Source organism: Odocoileus virginianus, chromosome 13, assembly GCF_023699985.2.
Source record: "Odocoileus virginianus isolate 20LAN1187 ecotype Illinois chromosome 13, Ovbor_1.2, whole genome shotgun sequence".
In the NCBI taxonomy this organism is placed as follows: Eukaryota; Metazoa; Chordata; class Mammalia; order Artiodactyla; family Cervidae; genus Odocoileus; species Odocoileus virginianus.
The window spans coordinates 50,443,613-50,457,029 of record NC_069686.1 but is presented as its reverse complement, the minus strand read 5'-3'; the positions used below and the strand labels follow the sequence as shown (position 1 = coordinate 50,457,029).

At 37.3% G+C, this 13,417-nt stretch overlaps 1 protein-coding gene across 1 annotated transcript in view; it reads left to right on the top strand.

The window, feature by feature from the left end:
- The window catches only part of THSD7B (thrombospondin type 1 domain containing 7B), a 970,494-nt gene that overhangs the window by 124,076 nt on the left and 833,001 nt on the right, over window positions 1-13,417 (top strand). Inside the window, exon 2 of the mRNA XM_070476270.1 lies at window positions 10,901-11,072. Coding sequence (XP_070332371.1) covers window positions 10,934-11,072 — 139 coding nt within the window. The 5' untranslated portion in view covers window positions 10,901-10,933. The remainder of the gene's footprint in view (window positions 1-10,900; window positions 11,073-13,417) is intronic.

Genomic DNA, 13,417 nt, shown 5'->3' with positions numbered 1-13,417 from the left:
ATACATAGTAAATATTTTTAATGAACTATGGGTTAACAGGAATATAATTTCACAGAAGAGATGCATCCTATTGCTGTTTAATTAAAATCTTTCTGCTGATGGAGAGTTCTCTCTCTGGTATTTTCTTTAATGCATTCATGATGCTTCTGTCTGGGCTCCCCTGCTAGAGATATCTTTCATTATAATCCACTTATCTAAGTTTATAATTAAACTTCTAAATGTAAAATTTCCAGTGGAAAATTGTCAGGGTACCTAGTGAACTTTTTCTTTTTTTCTGAGAGAAATCACTCTTTGAAAATTTTGGTTTTGTGTCTTGGTCTCTTGGTCATTTTATTATTTTAAAAGTTTCTGTGTGTGCATGCACGTGTGTGCACTTTTGTGAAGTACTTTTTAGTTAGTATCATCAGTTTCTGCCTGTTTCTGTGAAATTGGAGGTAGATAGTATTGATTAAATAAATGTACTGCATTTTTTTAAGGTATGAAGGTGGTAAATGAAATGTATTTCAAAACAAGTGCCTTCAGTCTTTGTTGATCTGTTTGAAATGGCTAGAAACAATGAAACACCAAAACAAAACCCTTGGATATATTGGTAGAAAGAATATAGTCTGTTTTCCATTGGTCAAGCATGTTCTTGCAACTTTCCTTATAGTTTATGCAATAAAGGAAGAATCTAAAAACACAGTTTGCACTTCAACTTCGTTTGAAATGTTCTCTTGCAGATATCACTCCATCTTTTTGGGAAGAATGAGATGAGACAGGATGAAAATAATTTCTATCAAGTCTCCTGCATGTGATGAGTAATTTGTTAATGGTCAATGCCCAGTTGTAATAAATGGACACTTATAAAAGATAATGGAAGAGACTGCTGGAAAATTATTTTATAGGCTTATAAACATGTTATTATTTTTATGTCAGCTGTTAACACAATTCAAAAAGTTCCTTTGCAACAGTAGATGCATAATTAATCAAGAGAATACAAAGCTATATTTACAGTTTAACTGGATAATTCTCCTGACATTAAATATTTAGAATCTTATATTGGAGAAAATATTACTGAGTAATTAGGTATTTTTTTTTTAATTTCAAAGGTCAATAGTGTTTGAGCAGAGAATTTTATCTTGTTCACACATTCAAGTTCTTCTGAATTCTTATAAACCTCTTTGAGTAACTGTTAAATATAAGCCCATATAAAATTATGCTGTGTCTACATTCATACATATAAAACACATATAAATGAATATTTATCTGTTTGTAAGATTTGGTAAAAAGAGGTTATCAAATCCTTCCCTGCATCTTCAAGAAGGCTGGACTACTACAGGCTAACACCATTAGGTGCCTATTTTATTTCCTAAACTATCTCCAGAAGTGATTGTACTTATTTTATTACTCTTCTAGAATGCAATGCTTTAAAATTGAATGCAATTTCTTTTTATTAACCTAAGCTTCTCCGAACAGAAGATGACATAGATTTTATTTTTTCTCTAATGACTTCATTATGTTTTTTTTCATATAATTTCCATCAATCTATTTAACTTTTATTTTTTTCTACTTTGTAAAAAAATAGATTATTTTGCTTGAGGATTTAAAAAGCATAGAATGTATCAAACTTTTTTATTCTTTGGATCTTTTCTTGGTAGTACACTGGGATGTTTGTAATTTATTTGTAAAGTAGAAAGAATCTTTCAGCTATTTACTGTTGCCCATACTGATTTTTATAGTTTCACAAGTTACCTAAATTAACCTTACTGAGCACAGAGAACAGAATTCAGAAATCCAAACCAATGTGGAAATATGGGCTTCTCCATCCATCTGTCTCCCATTGTATGGAAAAGCCTTTTCCTCAGGATTGTGGTCTGAGATCAAGAGAATTTAGGAAAAAAACCTACCAATGTAGACTCCATAATCCTTTCATTTGCTTAGTTAATATTTAACTAACTTTTACTAACTTTTCCAGGCAATATACTAGGTGCTGGGCACATAACAGTGAGCAAGATAAACTAGTTAATGATACTAGAGGAGAGGAAAATAAGTAAACCAATACAAACTAGATTGTCAAGTATATCTTTTCTTAGTGTTACAAAGAAACAGAAGAAACAAACATCAAGGGGATGGAGTGCTTGCAATTGTGCTGAAAAGATTGGTTTGGGAAAGCCTTTGAGGTTAATGAACTGAGGAAGCAAGTCATGTGAATAGGTACCTAAGAAACAGTAGTGCAAGGGCTTTGAGAAGATATATTCTTGAGGAACAAGAGAAGGTCCATTGTGTCTGGGCTACAGAAATGAATGGAGAATGGTCAGAATGAGAGAAAGCAAAAGTCCAATCAGCAGAATTTTTTAATTTTATTCTAAATTGGAAGTCATGAGAGGACTTTAAAGAGGAAGGTGCATTTTTCTTACTAAAGATTATCCTGGATTTTCTGTGTAGAGTGCATAGAAGCAGCTGAGAGTGAAGGCAGGAAAACCAGGTAGGAGAATATTACCATAGCTCGGGTGAAAAATGATGGTGGCTGGCAGTAAGCAAGAGGATGGGAAGTGTCTTGATGCTGAGCAGGTTGGGAAGGTTTTGCCCACTAGTTTGACTGATGGATTGGTTTTCAGGTATGAGAAAAAGAAAGGCGTTTAGAACTCCTGGTCTTCTGGGCAGTGTGATGCCTTTATGGAAATGGGGACGCTGAGAGGAGAATTAGACCATGGATGACATAGAAGAATCACAGCGTCTTTATGTATGTTCCAAGTGAGTTTGCTGTCAGATATCCAAGCGGTGATATACACTGGTAAGTTGAGTGTGTGAGTTAAGGAAAGAAGTCAGGACTGGGGATACCGGATTGAATATGGAGAAATGAGAATCATGAAGCACGGTATGTAAAACTGAATGGCTCCATAAGATCTACTGGGGAGTGAGCGAAGCTAGAGAAGAGGAATTTGAGGACCAAGTTAGAGGTATACTCATTTAGAGCTCAGAATAAGAGGAATATTTGGAAAGGAGACTGAGAAGAAGTGGCCAATGAGAAGTTAAAAAAGAGAGAGAGATTTGGTAGCTTGGTTCTGACTGATAAAAGTCGTTAAGGAAGGGATCATGAAAGATTTGAGCAACCACCAGGAATTTAGCCATGAGGATGTGATGCCATGAGGTATCAAGATGATTTTCCATCAGGTGGTGATGAGTTGGTTCCAAAATTACAAGAACCTCTCTTAATACCTTCGAAACCAGGGAGAGCTTGGCAACTGTTTAGAAGATTGCTCCAGAAATATGTTCCTATTTTAGACTGTCTCTATGGGTGGATTATTCTTATTAGGGAATCCGAGACAGCTTGCTAGGGTAATTACTACCATTCTCTCTTACATATAGTTCATCATAGAGGTTGTGCCCCTTTTTTCACTGTGATGACACTTATGAAAAATAGTGACAGATTTGGCTACTTTTCTTTGGATGATGCACATATTACCTAAAAAAGCCAGCATGGGGAATAAACCAACCTCGCTTCTTTAGAAATGGGGACATACTTGTCCAAGTTTCCAGAGAGGTTAGGTGTATTGCTTGAATCATGAGAGAAGTTGTTTCAATCTGTAGAAGTTGCGGAGACAGAAACACACACAAAAATAGGTCTGTCTATAAATAGACACTGTGAATCCAGGGACCTGGGTGCCATAGGCGTTAGAGTTGCTTTCAGCTCCTATAACAGAAAACACACAAAAAAGTGGCTTGCAACAACAGAGTCTGTTTTTCACACAAATCAGAAAGTCCAGAAATTGATAATCTAGGACAGATCAGAGAGTCCAGAAGTAGTTGCTATAGCTCCATCATGGTATCTGAGCCTCAGGCTTTGTCTGCCTCCTGCTCCATCTCTTAGTGGGTGGTGTTCATCCCATGGTTTTCAGATGCTTTTGGCACCTCCAGACATTACTGTCTGTGTTCCAGGCAGGGGTCATAGGAAAAGGGGCCAACAGCAAAGAACCACATTTCCCCCCACACTTCTGGGGAGTTTTATATATATATATATATATATATATATATTTTTTTTTTTTTTTTTTTTTTTTAAGAAAAAACGCCTCCTCTCCTTGACAGTTATAGATCATTGGCCAGAACTGTGTCATGTGGCCACCTTTGCTACAAGGAAATCTGCAAATGTGATTTGTTTTCAAACAGGGCTGGTGGACATTCTTTAAAAAGTTATAATTCTAGAAGACAGGGTAAAAATAGCACTGTCTGCCACAGCTACCAAGTTGGTTTTGGCAAATTGATTTCTATCAGTAGTATGTCCTATGGCAAAAGTTTGTTTGGAGATATGTAAAGCATTTGTGTGTATTTTGTGAAAAATTTTCAGAATTTATTATGTGATGCAAACCTATAGCTTTGAGTCATACTGTAAACCAAAAACCACGTGACTGGATATTTTTTGTGATATGCTTACAGGTCCTCCATGCTTGTATTTGATATAATTTAGGATTCTGCAGTGAGGTTCGTGGAGAAGAGGCTGGTGGTTAAAAGACTTAAGGAAGTTACTAAACATCTTGTGATTGTGAGGCTAGAGGTTACCCTCTCATAAAATAGAGATGATAATACCTGTTTTCTTCTTCACAGTGTCAATGTGAATCTTTAATGGGGCTCTTGGTATAGAGTGCTTTTAGCTCTTCAGAAATAAGGCACAGAGTCACAGATGGGGAGGTGGAAAATATCATCCCCTCATCCTTTGCCACAGGGCAGGATAACATTCAAAGCCTTCCTGAAATGTTGCTGGAGTCAAGAGTTTTATTTTTTCTTTTATTTAATATTTATTATCTTATTTATTTGTCTGTGCTGGGTCTTAGTTGCAGCATGTGGGATCGTCAATCTTTGTTGCAGGATTTGGCATCTTTAGTTGAGGCATGTGGGATCTAGTTCCCTGATCAGGGGTTGAACTCTGGCCCCTTGCATTGGGAGTACAGAGTCCCAGTCACTGGATTACCAGGGAAGTCCCACAGAATCAGGGCTCTTCTGAATTTTGAGAGAATCGTGATAATAGGGAGCCTCCCCGATGGCTAAAGAACCTACGTGCAGAGCAGGAGATGCAGGAGACTTGAGTTCAATCCCTGGGGAGGGAAGATACAATCCCTGGAGGAGGAAATGGCAACCCACTCCAGTATGCTTGCTTTAAAAAATCTCATGGACAGAGGAGCCTGGTGGGCTACAGTCCAAAGTGTTGCAAAAAGGCAGACATGACTGACTGAGTATGCAGGCACTCATGATAATAAGAACAATGATACCCTTTTAGGGAGTGCTCACTTTTTGGCAGGTGCCTGGCAGGTGCTCATCTGGGAATCTTCCCTCCATTATTTGATTCCATCCTTGCCCCCTTAGGACTGTGGGATGATGGCCTTCATCAGTTCGTAGGTGGGACCCTGAGGCTCCCAGGATGGTGACCCACCAGAGTCACTGTGTGTGATGCTATCAACAGATATGGGCTGTGGGGTCAGGGCCATTTTGTAATTCAGCTTTGATGTTTTCTAGCTGAGGTGACTTTAGGATAGTTATTTAACATCCTCAATGATCAGTCTCTTTTACATCTGAAAAATAGGAATAGTTGCTCATAGTATAATGTGAGGAGGAAGTGAAATGATATGTAAATTGCCTTGTGCAAGCTGCTGCGAGACCCTACACAGGGTTAGAAAGGATCTACATTTTCAAGGCTATGAAAAATGACTTCTGTTGGCATTGTGTCACAGTGCTAGTTTCAGAGGAGGGTCACTGAGATGAATCACAAACAACTTACTACCTTTGTGACCTGGGGTTTGTCACTTACGTCTTAGCGCCTCACTTTCCTTTTCTCTAAAACGAGGGATAACATGGATATCTATTTCATAAGGCTATGGTGAGAGTTCAGTGAAGTGCTTGGGTCAATATTTTGTATATTGACGGATTATGCGGGATGGAATGCAGTGTGCAATACTGCAATCAGAAATTAGGCAAATGGCTGAGGAAAAGGAAATGCTTCTTTGGTTCTTTAGCAGTGTTTAGTTAACAATCACTTGCTCTTGGCAACTGGTTGGAGCTCCCATCCTGGTCAACAGAGTTGCTCTGGACTGTGGGTATCCTCCCCTCTAGCCGCTGCTACCCAGGCATCTTTACTGAGCCATTTTCTCTGCAGAGTTGCCATGAGATGGCGCTATGGGGATGTACACGATCAAGTTTGCTCTTCTCGTTGCTGTTCCTTCAGGCTGTAAGCAAATTGCAAGTTTTTATTTTATTTTGAAGTTTTTTACCTTTGTAAATATTCAAGGACTTCAACGATAAGAATGCATTTAAAGGAAAATGAAATGCATATGAAGTGTAAAGCACATTTTTCATATTTTGAATGGCCTTTAAATGATTAGAAAACTGAGGCTAAAAGGAGAAACTATTTTTTTTAAATTTCTCTTAGTATTCATCAGTTTAGAGCTAACCTCGCAAATACATTTTGGATGCTAAGATATATAGTAAATAAGTTGATTTGGAGACTCAACGACCTTCCTAATATAAATTATTCATGCCGTTGTGAGTAGCACATGCTTCCTGAATAATATATTTTTTCATGGTAGTTACAGCATTTTTCCAGTTGTGTTTTACAGACAGAGAAGTGGCAGGTCTAATTGTTCCTAGTTTCCTCTCCTTGTGTTTATTGTGAACTCTTGTGTGGCTTTTAAAGCAAGGGATACAAGTATGACTCCTAGTGTCTTCCCAGGAGTAATTTAGTGAGTTTCAGGTCTTTAGAGGGAATAGAGGCAGCATAGTTTAGTGGAGTAAGACAAACCTGTGTTCAAACCCCATCCTGCATGTTCCATCAACTCAGCAGAGATTCTCCATTTACTAGTGGATATAAAGCATGACGAATGGTGGAAACTTCTTCAAACCTAATTTCTCATCCTCTGTTCTCAAGTTTCTTGGGAAAAGAGAGGTAATGAGGTATAGGGTTTTAGCTAGTACAGATGCTAAAAATGTGTGGGTGTTTTTAGGAGTAAAATTGCTGTGGCCTCCTGAACTGAGATGCTTTGGTGCATTCTCTAAGATCTCCATTTCATTTTTTTTTAAGTCAAGATTAGTTGTAGGTTTCTACTGCCACTGTCCTTGTTTTTTTTTTTAATTAATTTTATTGAAGTATAGTTGATTTACAATATTGTATTAATTTCTGCTGTACTGCAAAGTGAATCAGATACACACATAAACATATATATATATATATAGTTCTTTATATGGTTTATCACAGGATATTGAATATAGTTTCCTATGCTATACAGTAGGACCTTGTTGTTTATCCATCCTCTATATAATAGTTTGCATCTGCTAGTCCCAAAGTCCCAGGCTCCCTCCCCCTTGACAGCCACAAGTCTGTTCTCTGTGTCTTTACTGTCATTATCCTTATTAATCAGTGATAGCCAGGAGATAATGGTGAGGACAGGAGTCTGTGAGCCACTTTCTTCAGAGATCTTCCACTGGCTCAGGTGAACACAAAAGGACCCTTAAAGCCAGTGGGTCCCTTTGCAGAGTTAGTACAGAGCTCTGTGCCAGTGAGGAAGCCTACTTCTTGTAATCTCATAGCAACTCTGTTCAGGTCTTACAATAGAAAAACAAAGATTGATGCAAAATTCAAAATATTTATATATACACTTATTTATACATATATTATTGGCTAATCAGCTTATGCTTACATGCAGTCTCACTGGAACTCCAAATCCTTTTAAATCTTTTTTTGGCTTCTCACTTATGGCCATTTAGAGTTGAATAAGCATGCTTTTGGCCCTGCATCTCTTTGGCTTACCTTGTAATGACATAAATATGCTCTTAGATATGCTGAAAGTCTGTCTCCCACCAGTGAGAATAAACAAAGTCATCACCTATACCCTGGTGATTTCCTATCACAAAAGAAGTGGTCTCAGTAGAGAGCTGGTCCTGCTGGTTAATTAGTATATTAATAGTAATAATAATAGCATAAGATCAACTGCCCTAATCATCCTTTTTAATCAAAAGTTCTCTAACATTACAATGACTTAAATCCGTCATTATACAGAAAGCCAATTCATTTGCTTTCCCAGGAGTATTTTTTTTTTAAGCTAATTTGCTTTGTAGGACTCAGTAGGAAGTTATCTTGTCTTTTACATTTTTTTTTCATTGAAATAGAGTTAATTTACAATTTTGTATTATTTTCAGGTATACGGCAAAGTGATTCAGTTATGCATTATATATGCATTCTTTTTTAGATTCTTTTTCATTATAGATTATTAAAAGATATTGAGTATAGCCCCCATGTTATGCAGTAGGTCCTTGTTAGGTATCTGTTTTCTGTATAGCAGTATGTATATTTTAATCCCAAATCCTAATTTATACCTCCCCTTTTTTCTTTTTAATAATCAAGTTTGTTTTCCCTGTCTGTGACTCTACTTCTGTTTTATATATAAGTTCATTTGTATTATTCTTTTTTAGATTCCACATAGAAGAGACATCATATGATATTCGTCTTTCTCTGGCTGCTCTAGGTCTACCCATGTTGTGTTATGGGGGCAGTATTTAGATATTTTTCAGCTGACTTCATGGAATTAATGGCAATGGTACCTTCTAAAAAAATGTGCACACCAGAGTTTTTGTAGCAAATCTGTATTATGAAGAATGAATTGACTACTTGCATGCATGTGTATGTGTGCAGACTTTAAAATATCATAAGAAAATTGCCAAACCATTCCTTGTTGTGTGGCTTGTTAAGCATGTGGTTTTACCGTTAGCAACCTGAAGTACCCATCACCTGAAGTGTCTGTGTGTGTATGTGCACAAAGGGGTCTCATGTCAGGGTACAGTGTGTGTCTCATCCAGAGGTTTATGAAGTGTGTCCAGTAACGCCTCACAGGTTCCCTGGGAGAGCCTAACAGGCCACTCCTGGGAACAAACAGTCAAGCAAGGCAGCTCTGTTTCGTTTCAGTGGCAGCACTCCACTCTTTCGATATTGGTATGCAATGCAGAAACAGAGGAGAAGCTTTTGGTTGCTTATCCAAGTATTCTCTTCATTCCTGGACCAAGGCAAGTCGTCAGAGAGCTGTGTCCTTGAACTCCATTACTTGACTCCTTGCAGCATCATTTTCACTGACTTGTACTTTGCCACTGTACCCTTGGAGTGTTCTACAAGAGTCTGAGACCCCACTGACTACAGATTGCTGTTGTCTGTTTTATTGATGAGGGGATGCGTTGAGTGCATGACTCAGCACGGCATCTGTGTTGATGAGAACTCTCGGGGTTAATTCCACCACTGCTTGGGAGCAGGGTGATGGCTTCTCCTAAAACGATACGAAAAGAACATATACTTTACTCCTCTGTATATGAGGGCTATAGTACCAACTTCTTTTTGTCTTTTTTCTTTCTTTTTTTGATCTAGGAAATTCACAGTCAGACTTACTCCCCACTTTCAGCAATTCTTTGGAAAATGCTTAGGGGCAATAACTTCTATCCTTGACAACCTGTTTCATCCTTTTATCACCTTTTATCTATCAGTGTATTTTTCTAACATATCTTTGTTTTGCCTTTTACCTATCAGTATATTTTCTAAAATTTTGTATTGTGGCAGGTTGGGAAGATCCCCTGGAGATGGAAATAGCAACCCACTCCAGTATTCTTGCCTGGGAAATCACATGGACAGAGGAGCCTGGCGATCATGGGATCACAAAGAGTCAGACACAACTGAGCAACTAACTTTCATGTTCTCCCTAGATCTCTTTAACTCAGTGTAGAATCTTCTTATGTCTTTTTGAAAACTACCTGCAGGATTGTGTCCTGCAGGCACACCAGATTTGATATTCTCTTAAGGAAATTGTCTTTATCTTCTTTTGAAAATCTGCCCCTCTTCCTGTTTCTCCTTTTTGGAGGAGGAGTCCCATCAGCTCTGGAATCTGTCTTTTCTATCTTATCTCTCTCATACATCCCATCCAATTGGTAACCAAATCCATCACACCTAGCCTGTAAACTAAATTTTGAAATTTCTTCTGATCCTTTCATTTACTAGTACTTGTCTGGAATGTTTACCTAGTTTCCTAACTGGCCTCAGTTTCTCTGTGATCTGTTTTGTTCACTGATGTCAGTTATTTAAATTCATTTGCCTCCCTCTGATTCTTGTTGTTTACAGAATGGACCCCAAAGCCCTCACATGACATTCAAGGCTCTTTATAATTTGCTCCCCAACCTACGTGCTAAATCTCATCTCTGTCCGTTCCACCCTCTGCTTTGTGTCCTTCATTGTAGCCACTGGCCCACTCCCTGGTCCCAAATACAAAATGCATTTCAGTGCCTAGTTCTCTCAGCCAGCCTGAAATGCCTTCCTAACACATTCAGGCCCTTTGCCTCTGGCTTATCTCAAACGTTACCTTGTGTGAGATTTCCCTATTTTTTTTTTTTTCTCATCACAGAGGAACTAATTGCCGCCTTCTAGATTGTTCCCTCTCACTTTCTTAATACCACTGTTAGATCATTCACTGCCCTATTTTGGACTTTGCTGTATATGCTGATCTTTCTCCCCAAATCATGGGATCCTCAAGGAGTTTGACTGAGTAGGAGGGAGCATACGAGGTCTCTGCCAACCCTGCTCTTAAAAACAGAGATCAACTGTACAGGGGACTGTGGACAGTGCGCTCATATAGAGTCCTTAGAATTGATAGCGCCTTCCATGGGTAAGGGCTTCCCAGCTGGCACTAGTGGTAAAGAACCCGCCTCCCATGGGTCAAGATTGAAAACATGGAATAATTCACATCTGACCTTAAAATATTATTAACAATATTCTATATACCCTCTTTATGATCTTGAACATTTATAATGCCATTTTGCTAAAAGTGCTAGCAGTTGAAGTGAGTTTTTGTAGTTTCTTTACAGAAGAAACTTACGTGATGTTCTTTTTTTTTTTTTTTCCTTTTAGGAATAGGAAAGTCAAGAGGCTGAATTCTGAAGAATGTTTCCGAAGTGTAATCTGGCTGTCACTGGCTGGGTATGGAGGAGCATGAGGAAGCTATTTCTGTTACTTTCTCTCTTGCTGCCCCATGCGGCTCATTTGGAAGGCAAAAAGGATAATCAGTTCATCTGGAAACCAGGTAGGAATGTCCTGGATGTTCCTTTGTCCCATTTTCATTAATGAGAAGAATATTCTTTCCATTCTTGTCCTTCTTACCCATGAAGGAGTGGGAAATCTCCAGAGAGGAAAAAAAATAGGTTCTTCTTTATAATACATTTGATTCTTATTCCTATATAATTGTCACCTCCGTCCGTGATGCTTGTTATCCTTCTGAATTTGTTGTTGTCAATTAAAGTTATGATCTCCATAGTTAGGTCTGTTTCTCTTTTGTCATTATATCACCACTGTGCAACACATTTGTAGTGAAAATGACATCTGAATTTAGTTGATATCCTCAAAATGATTTGAAATATTAATGTATCTCTCTTTCTTTTATGGTATAAACTAGCTAGGTATTTATTATTGTACATTTTCTAGCATACATTCTGTATATCTAAGTTTTGAAGCATGGAAAATTATCCCAACAGCTTTGCCCATTAGTTGTGATTATACAGTGGCCTTAATGTGTTTGGAGACCCTTAGCTACCTTGTACATGAGTATATGAATAAGCTGAGGTTTGGAGACTTGCATATAAATTATGTTATTTTCTAAATATTTCCTTAATGTGACTGTGGAAGAGCACTGTTTAATTTTAAAGGCTAATACTTTATCAACTTAAATTATAAACCCAAACATCTTGGCTGTTTGTATCACTGATGTTTTTCTTTGTCGTAGATTTTAATTTTCTTCGTTTCACAATCAGATCATAAAATACATATTCCTGTTTCAAGAGTCCATTCTAGCAAATACAGATAACTTATACACCTAATATCTTAGAGTTGGAAACTGTGATGTCATAGAAGATCTATGGTCCTTGGAGAATTTTCATTTTAGGCTCATCATCTGTAAATTAAATAGACTGCAAACATATTATGTCACCATGGAAATATGTATAAAAGTGATATTTGTAATATTTAAATGGCTTTGCAAAAACGAAAGTGAATTATGCTTTAAAGTAAATTAAGTAAAACCCCAGCACCATTAGAGATACAGTCTGGAGGAAATTTAATTGCATTAAAGCCCTTATAAATTAATTTAATTGTGGACTCTAATACCACATTAGTGATTTTCATTTTTTACCTCACAGTAGTTTTAGAAAGCTTTGGAAATAGTTCTAAAAGTCAAGATTGCATTTTTGCAAAGGGGCTATTTTATTTTAGTCAGAAAAGACTACACATTTTATCAAATCTAAATAAGCACATTTATATGGCTGTACTCTGGTCTAAAGTTCTCAAAAAAGTGCAATTAAGATGGAAAGTAGAAAATCTGAAACGTGAATGGGATGTATTAAGAAAATGGGTTTATTTTGAAGCAAATTTTTAAAATAGGCCTGTTTTTCTAAAAGTAGGTCAATGGAACAAAATGGCACAGACCCACTCTACAGTGAGGGACACTGTGGTAACTGTCACACTTAAGTTTTAGAAGTGAGAATCCTTCCCATCAGATGCTTTGCACTGTTCAAAATGAATATCTATGTCATCACTTTCATTTTCCCCGGTATTCATTACTTCTTTATCTCATTTATGTGCCATCAAAAAGGTAATAATGTATGTTTTCCTGTATGGTTTCATTGATAAATTATGAATTTGTTCCTTGTATGTGATCAGTCATTTTAAAAGTAAAAAAGATCTCAGAGATATAAAATTAAAAGCCAGAGTCTAGGCTATGTATTCCAATTTCTTATATATCCTTCAGAAATATCCCTTGCACATGTAAGGAAGTACCTCTCTATGCATTAGTTGTGTATATAAATCACACAAAATGCACACACATATGTTTTATTATTATTACATTTTATGGTTCTGCCTTCTGGATGGGAAGCTGAGTGTGGAATGGTAGAGAATGTGGATCTGAAAATTTCTGATTTGTACATACCTTATGAACTTCTCTGGTGGCTCAGTGGTAAAGAATTCTCTTGCCAATGCAGGAGATGCTGGTTCAATCCTGGGTCAGGAAGGTCCCCTGGAGAAGGAAATGGCAACCCACTCCAGTATTCTTAGAGCCTGGGAAATTCCATGGTCAGTGGAGCCTGGCAGGCGATAGTCCATAGGGTTGCAAAAGAGTCAGACACAATTTAGTGATTAAACAACAGCAACAACATGTACATACAGACAAACAGTACTTCATACAATCAGAATCATACTTGGTGGTATCTTACTCTGCATGTTGCTTTCAGCATGTAATGATGACTTGGTAAATATTACATACTAGTGCACATGGGTCAATTTCATCTTTAATTGGTTACATAGTTTTCTTTTGCAGTTTTATGAATATATTTAATCAGTACTCCATTTGCTTATCTATTCTTCCTCTATTGCATGGCC